The sequence below is a fragment of the Scyliorhinus torazame genome, chromosome 12 (assembly GCF_047496885.1).
Source record: "Scyliorhinus torazame isolate Kashiwa2021f chromosome 12, sScyTor2.1, whole genome shotgun sequence".
NCBI lineage: Eukaryota > Metazoa > Chordata > Chondrichthyes > Carcharhiniformes > Scyliorhinidae > Scyliorhinus > Scyliorhinus torazame.
In genome coordinates this window covers 98,206,566-98,222,888 of record NC_092718.1, presented here as the reverse complement: position 1 = coordinate 98,222,888, position 16,323 = coordinate 98,206,566, and the positions used below count along the sequence as shown (strand labels likewise).

The window sequence follows — 16,323 nt, the reverse complement described above, 5'->3', positions numbered from 1 at the left end:
CGATATGGCGGGGTTCATTAAACTGGAGCGGATAAAGTTTGCCCTGAGAGGATCGGCTCAAGGGTTCACCAGGCGGTGGCAGCCATTTCTCAACTACCTAGAGGAACGTTAGAGGGAAGACAGATGACCTGCAGCAGCAACCCGGGGGGGAGGGGGGGAGGGGGAGGGGGGGGGGTTAATTTATGTTAAACGATTATGGGGTTTAGTTATTTGTTTATTGTTAAAATTTCTTTCCTGTTACGTTTGCTTTGTAAGAGGGAAAAAATTCTTGTTTGGAAAAAATGTTCAATAAAATATATATTTTTAAAAAATATATATTGTTCATCAATTGTTAACTACGAGTTAACTCAAGAGTGCGAGGGGAGGAGGGGTGGCAGTGGGGGTAGAGAGACTGCACTCAGACCTGTCCTGATCTTTGGTCTGGGGGGACCAAATAAGTCCTCGTATTGCTGGGACACGCCTGAATTTTAATTTAATGTCCTAAGCAGACAATTTACTAACAACTAGTTCAAATGTCCCGGTTTTTAGCATTTCCCTTCCTGGAAACCTAAACGATGGGCATTACGTAGGGAAGATTATCAGGTGAAAAAGACTTTGCAGTCTTGGTGTCAATTTAGTTATAAACAATCAGGGTCAGAGAATTTCAAAACCTGGTGGCTTTGTGGCAGTTTAGCTGCCCAGATAACTGATGCATCCAAGGTCTGAGCAGCATTGCTGGTAACCTGGTTGAGAGGTGAGTGGACCCTGAATATCGCCTCGGTGCACAGCCGGCAGTGTGTCCACTGGAGGCAGCGTAGGTAGGGGTAAAGGGTGTGTTTCTCAGCCCCTTAACACTCTGTGTCATTGCTGTGGTGTGGGTCGGATTGGCTGGGTGCCTGTTTGTGGGGTGGATGCTTGGCATTCGTATCACAGCCTTGGCTCAGAATGATTTGTTGTTGGAAAAAAGGTGGCTTACCAAAATTCACAGCCCGCATTGCAGCAATTGCCGCCGGAGAGGCAGAGGAGTGGGAGGAACGAGATAGTTGACAGCTTCAAATTCCTAGGTGTGCACATCACCAAAAATCTGTCCTGGTCCACCCACGTCAACGTTACAACCAAGAAAGCACAACAGCACCTATACCTCCTCAGGAAACGAAGGAAATTCGGCATGTTGACATTGACTCTTATCAACTTTTACAGATGTACCAGAGAAAGCATCCTATCTGGCTGCATCACAGCCTGGTCTGGCAACTGCTTAGTCCAAGGCCGTAAGAAATTACAGAGAGTCGTGAACACAGCCCAGTCCATCACACAAACCCACCTTCTATCCATTGACTCCATCTACACCTCCTGCTGCCTGGGGAAATCGGGCAGCATAATCAAAGATCCCTTCCAACTGGCTCATTCACTCTTCCAACTTCTTCCATCAGACAGGAGATACAAAAGTCTGAGAACATGCACTAACAGGTTCAAAAACAGCTTCATCCCCACTGTTGCCAGGCTCCTAAATGACCCTCTTATGGACTGATCTGAATAATACTACACTCCTGTATGCATCACCTGCTGCCTGTGTCTATGTATTTACTTTGTGTACTTTGTGTTGCCCTATTATGTCTTTTCTTTTCATGTACTAAATGATCTGTTTGAGCTGCACGCAGAAAAAAACTTTTCACTGTACCTCGGTACACGTGACAATAAACAAATCCAATCCAATCCAACAACGAATGGTTTCGGGCCAGCAGGTGGCTTGGGGGCAGGCTCTCTGCTAAACTCTCACCCCCAAATACTGCCCCTGGTCTACTGCAGGATGTTAATCTGCCAATCACGCCTCATGATAGATCAAACCGTCAAGTTAGAATCTACTTGATCACAGAGAAGCTCTGATCTCCACCTTCTCATTCCATTATCTCTGGTCAGTCTAAACTTGCACGAAAACAGCACTCGTGTCAGAAAATGAAGAAACCTTGCATTAAATCCACAATAATTAAATAAATGTACACTTATTTTGGAGCGACATTTCACAGTGGTGTGCACACAGATGCCTACCTTATCTGGTCAGAATCAAACAAAAAAAGGGTATTGTGGATTTAGTCAGTGTCCCACAGAAACTCAGTGCGCAAGAGTATGTGCCAAAAGAATTCCAGCAATAAAATGAGTTGCGCTTGCACAATTGCAATTGAAAGTCAGACATATTAACTTGTGATGCTTCAAAATACCAGTATGTTTTCTGATATGCGATTTGTTATGTTTATTCTTGATGGTTAGCGCTGCACTTGAATAGGCTTGAAAACACACTAAATTGTAGCTTCAGATATCACCAAAAGAAGTTGCTGTCTTTGCTCAAATGTGAATAGATTTTATTGCCTGGAAATGTTTTATTTTTTAAAATAAATTTAGAGTACAAATTACTTTTTTTCCAATTAAGGGGCAATTTAGCGTGGCCAATCCACTTAATCTGCACATTTTCGGGTTGTGGGGGTGAAATCCACGCAGACATGGGGAGAGTGTGCAAACGCCACATAGACAGTGACCCGGGGCCGGGATAGAACCCGTGTCCTCAGTGTCGTAGGCAGTGCTAACAACTGCACCACCATGCCGCCCACCTAGAAATGATTTCTGATGATAGGAAATGATGCATAATGCTGGCATAATTCAGTTCTCTGTTTGCTTGAATAACGTGGAAATATGAGACATGTCGCCAAAGCTTTTCTTCCTACACTCATCAGGACATTGACAGACATAAAGTTTCTCATGAACACAACAATTAGAAGAGCCAATTAACCACTCCAACAGAAAAAAGGCTTCTGACTGGTTGATGGATCAATGCGTATTGCCGAGGTGTTGTCATGTGGAAAATGACAGGGACCTTTTGACTGACCAAGATGCTGAGCTCAATACAATGCCAGATAATTCAAAAAAAGCTCAAGCGTTTTGTTTGAGGAAAAGGAGTGCCAGTTTATGCATGTATGTCAGTTCTAACAAGTACAAAAGAGCAATGTTAGAAACTCTGATTATTTTTAATTGCTTTTGGTAATTATGAGCAGACCCAACATTGTTCAGTAAGTGTTGCCCAGTCGCAGAATAACAACTAACATTAGAAGTTTTGATTTGGTTTTGCAAGCACGGCCTGGTTGAGTACGGTCTCTACTCTGTCCCTCATAGACACCCAATGGGACATGCTGTTTGATTCAATAAACCATTGTCAAAGCTTTGTTGAGCTTTGAACAAGTGTCACCTGAACTCGAAAGGTTAGCTCTTTTCTCTCCCTACACATGCTACCATACCTGCTCAGATTTTCCAGCATTTTCTCTTTTGGACTTAGATTCCAGCATCCGCAGTAATTTGCTTTTATTGAGGTGTAAGGTCACCCACAGTACTGTTAGAATGGCAGTTCCTCAATTTTGACCCAGCGACAGTGAAGAAATGGCAATATGATTTAATTCAGGATAGTGGGTGACTTGGAGTGGAACTCTCAGATGGTGGTGTTCCCATGTACCTGCGCCCACTCTCCTTCTAGATGGTAGTAGTGTTGGGTTTGGAAGATGCTGCCTAAGGAACCTTGGCGAGTCGCTGCAATGCATCTTGTAGATGGCACACACAGCTACCACTGTGCTTTGGTGGTGGAGTGAAGAAATATTTGTGGATGGGGTAGGAATCAATGGCTGCTTTGTCCTGGATAGTGTCGAACTTCTATTGAAGCATCATCACACAGCTATCCAATCTAATCACATTTTCCAGTACTTGCTCCATAGTCTTGTATGTGACGGCATTTCAGCTGGTCATCTCAATGATTTTTTAGACGTTGTGAGGATTCCCACCTCTACTACCCTTTCAGGCAGTGAGTTCCAGATTCCCACCATTTGCTGAGTGAAATATTCTTTCTCCAAATCCCCTCTAAGTCTCCTGCCCTGACCTAAAATATACATCCCCATTTATGACTCCTCGACTAATGGGTGAGGTTTCTTCACACCTATCCTATCTATGTTCCTCATTATTTTGTACAGCTCCATCATGTCCCCCCTCAGCAATTGCTGCTCTCAGGAAAAAAGAACACCAGCCTAATCTGCCTCTCTTCACATCAAAATCGTTCCAGCCCAGGCAACATCCTGGTCAATCTCTTCTACAACCTTTCTAGTGTAATCATATCATCTGTACCGCGTACACTTTTCATGGTTAAATTCCAGTTGCCACTGTTCTGCCAATTTGACCAGACCATCTATATTATCCTATAATCCTCCTTGCTATTTAACACAACAGCAATTGTCAGGTCATCTGTGAACTTACTGACCATGTGTTCCACATTCACACCTTGATCGTTAATGTACACTGCAAAAAGAAAGGGACCAAGACCAATCACTGCGGTACACCAATGGACACAGTTTTCTTGTCACAAAACAATTACCATCTGCCTTCTGCCAAATTGGATTGAATTTGCAAAATTGCCCTGGATCACATTGCCATTACTTTCTTGATCAATCGCACATGCAAAACCTCAGAATCATAGTATTCCTACAGTGCAGAAGGAGGCCATTCGGTCCATTGACTCTGCACCAGCCCCCTGATAGAGCACTCTACCCAAACTCACTTCCCCGACCTATCCCAATAACCCCTTAACCTAACCTACACGTCCCTGAACAGTAAGGGTCAATTTCGCATGGCCAATCCACCTAACCTGCTCAACTTGGGACTGTGGGAGCAAACTGGAGCACCCGAAGGAAACTCACTCAGACATGGGGAGAATAAACTCCACACAGTCACCCAAGGCCAGAATTGAACCCATGTCCATGGCACTGTGAGGTAGCAGTGCTAACCACTGTGCCACCATGCCACCCATTAAACCCTCGTCAAAAATGTTACTTGCACTGCTCTCACCCACATACCTAATCACCTCATCGAAAAATGTAATCACATTTGTTTGACATGATAACTCCCTGAAATAGCCATGCTGATTATCCTTGATTAATTGTTGTCTCTCCAAGTGGAGATTAATAATGTATCTCAGAATCATTAACACCTCATAATTCCAAGCATGTGGGTTTGATCCTGACCTTGTGCGACTGTGTGGAGTTTGCACACTATCCTTGTTTGTGCGTGCATTTCCTTGCAGTTATGCGGTTTCCTCCTGTTGCTCTATTTACTTGGTATAAATATGGCAGTTAATAAGGTCGCCTTTCTTAATCCTAATTATGAATATGCTTTCAGAATCGCCAGGTATCTCTCGATACCGCCACAAGGTTCAACCGAATACTGATCAAAGAGCCAATACACCAGTTAGTTAGTTCAAAGTCAATGGTATTTTATTTACACACAGTATGATTTACTCATGCACAATAGCACTGCAGGCTAAACTATATCTATCACTCGCACCTCTACGTAACTTCGGGTGCCCACTTAGGTCAGAGAAATAATGGCCGTTGTTTGGATCTGAGGCTGTTGGGTTCGAAGAGGTAACAGGAGTACAGCTAAGGTCGTTCGTCTGGTAGCGAGCGTTGAACTTGAACTTACTTGCTTCTGGTGGTGCAGGTGGAAGGGTCTCTCCGCTTGAGAGCCAATTCCAAGAGGCCGAACCTTTTGTGGGGGTTCCTTCTTATACTCGGAGGGGCTTCACGCACATTAAGGCGGGCCTTAAATTTGGTCCCAATTAATTGGGCAGCTTCTTGATCACTGCCATCGATCTAAGCCAATAAAAGGGGTAGGTGCCTTGATGTCTGGGCGTGTCCTAAGTGGCCATTGGCCTTGCTTTGCTTGTGTCTTCTTGTTGGGGTAGTGGCGCCGGAATGTCTGAGACAGTATCGGCTACCTGAGCACTAGTTCTTTGTTCCTCAGAGATGGGCCATCAATATGTAAATCGACCCAGAGTTTCGGTTCCGCCTGCAGACTGCCTTCCAAATATACATTCCGGCTCTGTACCTGCTTGTTGCTTTGCATTGTCCATTTTTCCCTGTATGCTCTGCGAGTGTCCATTTTATACACTGAAATTGGCCACCCTAGATGGCTACACACCCTCCTTATGATCCTCAATGCGAAGCGTGAAGGATCACATTACTGAATCTTCTTTGTTCTCTGCCTAAGTCGAGCACGCGCAATCATGGACAGCTTCCATCCTACTCTGTCCTATGGATTGGAACCTTTACCTAAATTGCTTTTATTTACATCATATCATTATAAAATTCTAAGGGGCATTATAACATTCAAGCATGCATTACATTTCTTTATTATTTAAAACACGGGAACCTCTAACTATCCTTCTCTAAACTATCTTTAGTCAATCAAAAGAATTTGCAAACAGTATAAACTATATAATAGCAGCATTACATTTCTCTGTTTCTTGGTGATCAAGTACAGAATTTCACATCTTCCTTTATTAGAACAAACAAAAAATTAGTCGATGCAATTTATTTGTTTAGAGAGAGTGGGGGTTTGCTGGAGTGTGAAAATAGGGGGTCTGAGTGTATATACCGGAGTGCGGGAGGCTTTCCTTTGCCATTTCCGAAGTCTCCGTGTCTGGATGACACTGCAGAGTATTGCTATGACTAGTAGGGCTTCTACGATGTATGAAAGGGAATACCATTTTATAAGGTTGTTGCACCAGGTTGGTGTGTCAGTGGCTGTCTCTGGCTGTGGTGTATGGAAGGGATGGGAAACATTCATGGCCTGTGGGGTAGGAGTCATGGGGGTCGCGTCCGCGCGCAACTGTAGTGATCCCACGAAGATCCAAACGTAGGTCTTGATGTCCGGCTTCATTTTTCTCTTCTTCCTTCTTGGTCTTCCTCTGTCTTCTGGTGTTTTGGATTTCCTGTGGACACAAGCATAATATCTGTTATTACCTTGTTTAAGATATCATACGCCTGTCTGTCCTTTTATTATCAATTGCCCATTAGAATTGTCACCTTATGTGACTCCCTCATTTTTTTTTTAAACCAAATATTTTTGGGGTCAAGACATCCAAACAAGAAAATACTGTCACAGTGCGAGCAATCTCGCAGCCTGTGTGATCGATGTGCTGAGTGGGCGGACAATGTCTCCGTCCAGCAGCAAAGCGTTTCATCCAAGTGTTTGAGGAGGTAAATAGCATGTGGGAAAGTGACCTGAGGGTCGCCGGAAAACAAACAAAACTTGTGGCAAAGAGCATTCTTTGAACCACAGACTAAAAGAACAGTAAAAGAGTTTCGAACCAAAAGCTCCGAATGGGGTGCGTATGGGCCGTGCCGGGGCAAGAATGGGTGGAATCCCCGGGTAGGACGGTGACCAGTGCCGTAGGTGCACTACCTGAGCGTAGCTGACCAGAGGGGGGTCCACAGGCAGGGCGGGGACCAGTGCCGTTACTCCACTGCTTGGGTGACTGGACAAGAACGGAAAGAATTTGTGTTCATCATGGATAAACTGCCTCTTATAATTGCCATCGAATCAGAAGAGTAGTAATGACTGTATCAATTGGTGTCTGCCAACAAACTTGTTCCTTTAACTACCATATGGCATTAAAAGAGTAGTTGTGACTGCATCAAAATTTGGCGTGGGGCCATGAATAAACTGTATCAAAGGGGTCGTACACAATACAAACATTCAACATTTAAAAATAGCAAACTAAAATAACAAAACTGGGCAGGCTCCTTCAGAAAGAAGGACACCGTAAATCGCAATCAGTTCCTATTTACCATCACCTGGATACCTCATTGTTCTATAGCAAAAAGAGTCGCAAAGGGCTCGTCTGGTGGGAGTCAGACTCTGAGTCATCATCTTCACCCGGTTGCCACACTCGTGACTGGAGTAGCTGTGCCAAGGCTGCTTGGGGCAATGTGGGGACAATCTCATCATTACGGATGAGTCTGTAGGAATTGTAGCGGTGCCAATGCTTAGTGTCTAGGTTGGAGGCGGTAGGGGACAATCGATCGTCGTCGGGCGGTGGGTCCGGTTCAGGGGCTTTTATATAAGTGGTCTCAAAGGGGTCGAACGTACCCTGTTTGGAGTCGCTGGGAGTGGGGCCTGGGGCAGAATTGGAATCGTGTGGCGGTTCCATGTGGTCTAATGTATCAGTGCTGTCGCTGTCGCTGCTGGTCGAATGAAGGGAGAGGCAGAGATGTGCCTCTGGGGGTGGAGTCGAAGTGGTGTCCGAGGATGGCTGGACTGGTTGGGGGAGGGTAGGAATAGGTCGTCCATGGGCGAGACATGTTCGTCTGCTGCTGCAAGTGAGATGTGGTGTGAGTGGTTGCTCTGTGTGCCATAAGCCTTAAGCTGGTTTCAGTGAAACCATCCTGAGTTGCCATTAGGATAAGTGATCTTATAAACGGAGGGGCTGACTTTATCTGAAATGGAGTAGGGTCCTGCGAATTTGGGGGAAAGAAATGAACTGGGGTTGTACAGGGAGAGCATGACCTGCTGTCCTACTGAAAATTCTGTGGGGTGTACCGTTTTATCAAAACATACTTTACTTTGTTTCTTTTGTGTGCCAAGCCTAACAGCTGCGGCGAGCTGGGCTGCTTTAACGTTTTTGAGGATCTGCTGTACTGCTTTCTCATGGGTGAGGGCGGTGACTGTGGGGCTGGCCAAATCAAGCCCTAACAAGTATTCTGTTCCCTTCATGGGTCGTCCGGTCATGAGGGTGTGGGGGGTGTATCCTGTCGAAGTTGATACCGTGTTCCTTATGAACATGAGTGCAAAGGGGAGAACTGTGTCCCATGTGGTACTGTTGTACCATTTTCCTGAGGGTTGCTTTGAGGGTTCTATTCATCCATCCTATGATTCCGCTTGATTGGGGGTGACAGGCGACATGGAATTTTTGTCGGATGCCGAAAATTGTGAGGATATTTTTCATGACGTGTCCTGTGAAATGTGAGCCTTGGTCTGACTCTAAACTATGGGGAAGGCCCCATCTTGTGAAGATGTGTTGCGTTGGAATCTTGGCTGTCGTTTTAGCCATGTTACTTCTGGATGGAAAAGCTTCCACCATTTCGTGAAGGTGTCGATTACGACCAACACATACTTAAAACCATTCTTGCAGGGGGGTAGGGGACCTCTGTAATCCATCTGTAAATTTGTCCAGGGGCCATTAACAGGGCGGGTGTGACTGAGCTGACCTTTCCTCGCATACCTGTCTGGATTGTTCTGGGCGCAAATCAAACAATTTTCAATGTAATACGTCACATTGGATTTTAAATCAGGCCACCAGCAGAGAGGTCTGAGGTGGGCAAGAGTTGCATCTATCCCTTGGTGTCCATTGTTGTCATGGAATTGGCAGATAATTTGGTTTCTGTCTTGGGTGGGGACCACATAAATACCATCTTTTAAAATTATGCCATCGTATACTGTTAAAGCGTTTCTGTACTTATTGTAGGGGGCTGGGAAGTTACCTTTTAAAACTTCCCTGAGCGTTTCATCTTCCTTTTGGGCTTGAGCTAAATCTTGAATATTGGTCTATGAAACCTGGACCACATGTACTGGGGCACTCTCGGGGGGATTCCAAAAATGACCATGTCTGTAACCTGCCTTTGCTCGGGCGCCTGCCTTAATGTTACCAGGGGGGGAAGAACGATGGTGGCTACGGACTTTAATGATACCGTATTTATGATCTTTAGCTGTCCTGAGAATATGCTGGAGTAATGGGGCTGAGGATAGGGGTTTTCCATCTGCGGAAACAAAACCTCTAGATTCCCACAGGGGTAGGAACTCAGTTAAGCTATTGCAGACAGATAGGCTGTCAGAGTATATGTCGGCTGGGGTTGGGAATGAGTCGGGGTGCTGTACAATGTATGCTACGGCTGCTAATTCTGCTGCCTGCGAACCCAGATGTCCAGGCAATTTCAGTGATATCTCCTCTAACGAGCGTCCCTGCGCGCCCTCTACATAAATGCCACAACCAGTGATTTGTTTACCGTTTAAAACTGTGGAGGAGCCATCCACATAAATCTTAAGAGGTGCGTCTGTGTATGTGGGCTGGGGTCTCTGGGGTGTAGTACATGGTTTCGGGGGAGCTGATTTGGGTACAAAGGGTCCTGTGTTGTGCCTCGTGGTAATGATCTCACACTTATGTGGGGTGCCTGGGTACTATAAATTATCTGCAAGAAACGTGTGTGTCTTAGTCCTTTTAACCGTAATGTCCAGTCCTTGTAGGAGGAGGGTCCATCGTGCTGCGCAAATTTGCCTGACTGTGCCGTCTTTAGTCTACCGTCTAGTAGAAGTTGGGTTGGGGTGTGCTCTGTTAAAATGGTTACGGGGTTGAGTCCTGTTATGTACGCAAAGTACTGACAGCCCAAAAAACTGTGAGCAATGCCTTTCGCAGGCAGAAAATCATTGCTCTACTGGGTCGAGAACTCGTGAGGCGTATGCTATGGGGCCTAAACGATCGTGTCTTTCCTGGAGGAGCACGGCCGAAAGGGTTCAGTCGGTGGTTGCAACTTCAATTGCGTATGGGAAGAGTGGGTCTGGGACCTGTAATGCGGGAGCTGTGCTGAGGGCTCGTTTTAATGCATCCACGGCATCTGTGTGCTGTGGAAGCCATTCCCATGGGCTTGCTTTTTTAGGAGTTCGGAAAGATGGGCTGCATTTGTGGCAAAACCGTCTATGTACTTCCTGCAGTAGGCAACCAGTCCTAAAAATGACCAGAGGGCTGTGACATTATGGGGCAAGGGTAATTTAACAATGGAGTCAATGCGTTTCTGCTCGATCTCCCGTTTGCCATGGGTGATTACTGTGCCTAAATAAATGACCTTTTCTTGGAGAATCTGGGCCTTTTTGGGGTTTACTTTACATCCGATCTCATGAAGGAGTCGTAATAATTTGGTGAGAAGCTAAATGTGCTCTCCCTTAGTGTCTGTCTGTAGAAGTGAGTCGTTTACATACTGGACGAGGCAATTGGGTCGGGAAGATTTAGCTAATCCATTCACCAATTGTCTGTGGAAAATGGAGGGGGAGTTGTGGAAGCCTTGTGGTAGGCACGTCCACGTGTATTGCTCTCCCTGGAAGGTGAAAGCAAATTTGTATTGGCACGCTTTATCCAATGGAATGGACCAAAAGCCATTGCTGATGTCCAGAACCGTGAAAAACTTTGACTGGAGTCCCTGTTTTTACATTGCCTCGGGACTCGTGGCTACGGTGGGGGCTGCTAATTGGGTCACTTTGTTTAGTTCCCTATAATCGATGGTCAATCGCCATGAGCCATCGGGTTTCCTTACGGGCCCAATTGGAGCACTGTTAGTGGAGGCTACTGAACTTGCAATTTCTCCCTCTGCTTGTTGGGGGAAACCATACTGTTTTGGGGGTTTGGGGTCGGGTCCTGTAATGTTGACTAAACCTGCTATCTTGCCACAGTCGTGCTTGTGCTGGGCAAATAAAACTTTGTGTCTCTGTAAAACATCTCTAACGTCTTTGTCCTGACTAATGGGTCGTGGATCAAACCAGAAGTCTCCTACTGCGCTAATCCTGTGTGCGTAGTCTCCAACTGTGAGCGTGGCTGGGGCTCGTGCTGCCTTTGCCATTCTCCACACACATTTATTGACGGGGTCGAACAAAAGATTGTGGGAGCTCATAAAATCTATCCCCAAAATGCGTTCGGCTGTCTGGGGTAGATCTACTAGAACGACGGGGTGTTTGGTTTTAATGTTGCCTATCTGAATCGCCACAGGGGCTGTAATGTGTCCCTGCTGCAAGTGTCCTGTGAAGCCGCTGAGGGTAATGGTGTCTGTGGTGGACCATGTATCCCATTGGAACATTGTGGAGGAATTTAGCGTGGTATGGGACCCTCCTGTGTCCCAAAGAAATTCTACGGGGTGTCCCCAGACTATGCCTGCTACTACCGGTCTTCCGGACTTGTCCCAAAGGCGGTCACAGACCCAAGTTGGGGAGTCCGAACACCGTCAATCAGTGCCGTTCATGTCTGCGTTCTCGGAACGGGCGCTAACACTGTGAATGGGCTTGGCTCTGTTCATATTTAGGGTATTTACCTGCTGGGTTCGCTGCTGTTTCTGGGGGGCATTGCACTCTCGGACGTAATGCCCTAACTGTCCACAGTTGTCGCACTCTTGCGATTTGGGCTGCTGTGGGCTGTTTCTTCCCTTGTTTACCCATGCGGGGTTCTGATGTGTCCTGACTGGATGCATGTTCGCATCTGCCTGCTCTTCATCTGCTTTTCCGTATTCTGACTTTCCCTGAAGGGACTGTTCCCAAGCTCGGGATAATCTTTTTAAAACCCATTTCTCATTGTGTGTTTCGTCTGAGGGGTCATAATTGGCGCAAGCTCTCTGCCCTTGAGAGGTCACGTGGGAGTCTAGGATTCAAGTCCATTTGGCCATATTCTCTGGTGTCAAGTGGGCGTGGGCTAACTCTCCAAAAACTGCTGTAAAGTGGGTCCAAAGGCATCCAGCAAACGCTGTTGGGTGCTCAGTCTTTTTCTGCCTGCATTTATTGAGGCCTTCCAAGGGATCTCCCTTATTGTAGCTGATCGCATCTAGGATCGCTGCATGCATTTCTTGGAGGGTGCCTCCTCCTACACTTTGTGGGTCGGGAAGGGCTGCCACTACTGAGGGGGTCAAGGCTCAAAACTGTGAGCTTAACTTGCTCTTTTCGTCCAGGCCGTACATGGTCACCTGTTGTTTAACCTTTGCAAAATAATGGTGTGGGTTCGATGTTGTTTGGAACAGTTTGATTTTGTCACATGCGTCCCTTAATTGGGTGATGGTTAATGGGGTGGTGTACAGAAAATCGGGGTCTCCGTTTGTTGTGGCCCTGCGCTGTGTGGTGACAGGGTTCATGGGATTGTGTTCTACCTGTGCAGTCGGGGGTGGGGGTGCTTTCCTTTTCTGGGTTTTATCTGGGGTACGTGTTCCATGTACATAGTGGTGGACAGTTTCATTTTACACCTGCCAATCAGGGCCATTTTCCTGATCTAACTGGGGTCTGAATGTATTTTGGAAACCATTTTGTACTGAGAGCAGGGATGGCAGGTCTGCAATTTGCTTTCGGCATTTGGCGTGGTCCACCGAACTCTACCTTTGTTCCATCGTGGAACTGTGGAGTGCTAGTAGGGCCGCTTTAAAATCCTGACATTGTTTCTTTAATTGCTCAACTTGAAGTTCTGTCTCTTCTCGTACCAACACCGCGCGTTGCGTGTCTTGGCAGGTCTTATCATCCTGTGACTGATTGATGTGCCCATTTGACACCAGCCATCTCCTTGTCCTTCGCCGCGAACTGCTCTCTAAGTTGCCTGTTAACTTTCTCGCACTCGCTAACGTCTCCCTCACTATTCTTCTCTCTGTCCTGAATCTCTCTGCGGAGCGTCTTCACAACCTCCTCTGTGCCTCGCAATTGTGCCAAACAGGACACGATTGCCATTGGCTTACGAGCTTTTCCTAAGGTTTTCTTATGAATCTCGGTCAGGTTCTCCCACCAAGTATGTCCTATAATTCCGAGACCTGTTCCCTCATTTGCACAAAATTCGCTTCAAAGGGGCCATCCTTTCCCTTTTAGATATTTCCGAATTTCCTCTTCCCATATGGGACACTGCTCTGCTCTATTGGTCGCTGCAAGCTCGAATTCCTGGGGATGCATAAGTCATTCCATTGCCTTCATTGCCATCTATACTGTTATCTCTGGGTTTCTACCGTAAATTTGAAACAGGGGGGAATAAAGTGGTGATGCAAACACGGGTACGGCTTAAGCTACTTTCCAGTCTACAAAACTCCCGACAGTTTTACGCAACAAAATCTATCAAGGTTACCTTATCTCCCTTGTTAGTACGCATGCAAATAACACACTTCCGAATCTTGGAAGTTTGATCAATATTGGTCTTACGCTTGTGGTTTTTTACTTTTTCCATCTGGGTTTCTAAATCAAATTTGGGTTCTCGCGGAGTGACAAAGCCACTTCTAGGTCGAGTCCCACCGGAGTCGCCAGTAATGTTACTATATTTACTTGCTATAAATATGGCAGTTAATAAGGTCGCCTAATTATGAGTATGCTTTCAGAGTCGCCAGGTATCTCTCGATACCGCCACAAGGTTCAACCGAATACCGATCAAAGAGCCAATACGCCAGTTAGTTAGTTCAAAGTCAATGGTATTTTATTGACACACAGTATGATTTACTCATGCACAATAACACTGCAGGCTAAGCTATATCTATCACTAACACCTATACTTAACTTCGGGTGCCCACTTAGGTCAGAGGAACAATGCCCGTTGTTCGGATCTGAGGCTGTTGGGTTCAAAGAGGTAACAGGAGTACAGCTAAGGTCGTCCATCTGGTAGCGAGCATTGAACTTGAACTTACTTGCTTCTGGTGGTGCAGGTAGAAGGGTCTCTCCACTTGAGAGCCAATTCCAAGAGGCCGAACCTTTTACGGGGGTTCCTTCTTGTACTCGGAGGGGCTTTGCACGCTTTTAGGCGGGCCTTAAACTTGGCCCCAATTAATTGGGCAGCTTCTTGATCACTGCCACCGGTCTAAGCCAATAAAAGGGGCGGGTGTCTTGTTGGCTGGGCGTGTCCTAAGTGGCCGTTGGCCTTGCTTTGTTTGTGTCTTCTTGTTGGGGTCGTGGCGCCGGAATGTCTGGAACAGTTTCGGCTACCTGAGCACTAGTTCTTTGTTCCTCGGAGATGGGCCATCAATATATAAATCGACCCAGAGTTTCGGTTTCGTCTTCAGACTGCCTCCCAAATATACATTCCGGCTCTGTACCTGCTTGTTGCTTTGCATTGTCCATTTTTCCCTGTATGCTCTGCGAGTGTCCATTTTATATACTGAAAGTGGCCATACCAGATGGCTACACTCCCACTGCCCAAAGATGTGCAGGTTAGGTGGATTAGCCATCATCAATTTGCCCAGGATGGGGTGGGGGTGTGAGCCAAGGTAAACTGCTCCTTTGGAGGATTGGTGCAGACTAGATGTCCCAAATGGCTGGAGGGATTCCTCTATAGGTGCACTTGCCTGTAATTGCCTTGTTTTCCCTCCTTCACTTCTTGAATAATGGCACCAGATTCGCTGTCCTGCAATCTGCCAGCACTTCTCCAATGGCCTGTGAGGATTTTAGCCCAGAATGAGTATGGCACTAATAACTTCAGATTTCTACAATACCTATTGATTTTGCCTTGATATTAAACCAGATCCGATATGTCTGGTTTGAACTGATATCAGATTGAATTGGAGTTGAAAGCCACTATTATAGATTATACAGGAGCGATGGAAGACTTACCACTGAGTGGAGTACAGAAATTACATCTTGACAATTCCCATTTCATTATTTTTACAGATACTTTTCAAATGTCACTGTATTGACTAACAATTCAAAACCAATGGAAAACATGGATACCATTTTCCTGACTTGCCATGCCTCAGGTTTTATACTATCATGGATATGGGCCGCGATTCTCCGAAATCCCGGCCAAGTGTTGACGCCTACGTAAACACCGGAGTGGTGTACGCCCAGCAATTCACCGGTCTCCAGGGGGCTAGCACGGCGCCGGAGTGCTGCGCGCTGCTTCGGCACCGGAAAAAGGCCCTGCACGGCCAGCGCGGGTCCATGCATGCGCGCGACGGCCGTCTCAGTGCCGGCACACGCGCGTGGTTGCCGGCGCATGCGCGTGGGAGCCTTCGCCGCACCAGCGCGGAGCAACATGTCGGGGACTTTACAACGGGCCTGCGCAGAAAGAGGTAGGCCCCCTTCCAGATTACGGCAGCCCACCGATCGGAAGCCCCCGATCGCGGGCCTGGACCCCATGGAGGGCCTCCACCGGAGTCATATCCCCCCTCCCCCCCACCAGGACGTCCACCAAGGGAGCGGGTCCTACCTCCCGTCGGGTGGTACCAGGTTGGAACCACAACGGCAGGACTCGGCGGAACTCAGCGGGAGTTCGTTCAGCTGGTCGCCCGTGGAGAATCGCTGTGGGGGCCTATTTCAGCGGCCCCCGACTGGCGCCACAGTGACCATGCAGGAGCGAATGCCGCCGATTCTCCGGTCGCCGGAGAGGCATGACGGGTATTTCCCGCGCCACCGGCGATTCTCTGACCCAGCACGGGCTCAGAGAACCCCGCTCACGGTATAAGGATGATCGAGTTATCAAGGATAATGACAGAGTAATAACATCTCCTGACAATGTTACACTGACTATAAGCAATGTTAACAGATATGATTCAGGAACATATAAATGTAAGGTTTCGGAGCTCTGCTCCTTCTTCAGGTGATTCACCTGAGGAAGGAGCAGTGTTCCAAAAGCTATTGATTTTAAACAAATCTGTTGGACTTTAACCTGTGCTCACCGCAGTCCAACGCCGGCATCTCCACATCATATAAATGTAAGGCAAGCAATGATTTTAGCAGTGAATCTGGGGACACCAAACTGCAAGTTAATTGTAAGTTCAC

At 46.8% G+C, this 16,323-nt stretch overlaps 2 protein-coding genes across 2 annotated transcripts in view; both read left to right on the top strand.

Moving 5' to 3' along the window:
- The window catches only part of LOC140386589 (pregnancy-specific glycoprotein 22-like), a 183,231-nt gene that overhangs the window by 25,059 nt on the left and 141,849 nt on the right, over window positions 1–16,323 (top strand). The window lies entirely within an intron of this gene.
- The window catches only part of LOC140387303 (cell adhesion molecule CEACAM20-like), a 47,075-nt gene continuing 39,498 nt past the window's right edge, over window positions 8,747–16,323 (top strand). Inside the window, exons 1-4 of the mRNA XM_072470235.1 lie at window positions 8,747–8,808; window positions 15,214–15,320; window positions 16,000–16,115; window positions 16,262–16,313. Coding sequence (XP_072326336.1) covers window positions 8,747–8,808; window positions 15,214–15,320; window positions 16,000–16,115; window positions 16,262–16,313 — 337 coding nt within the window. The remainder of the gene's footprint in view (window positions 8,809–15,213; window positions 15,321–15,999; window positions 16,116–16,261; window positions 16,314–16,323) is intronic.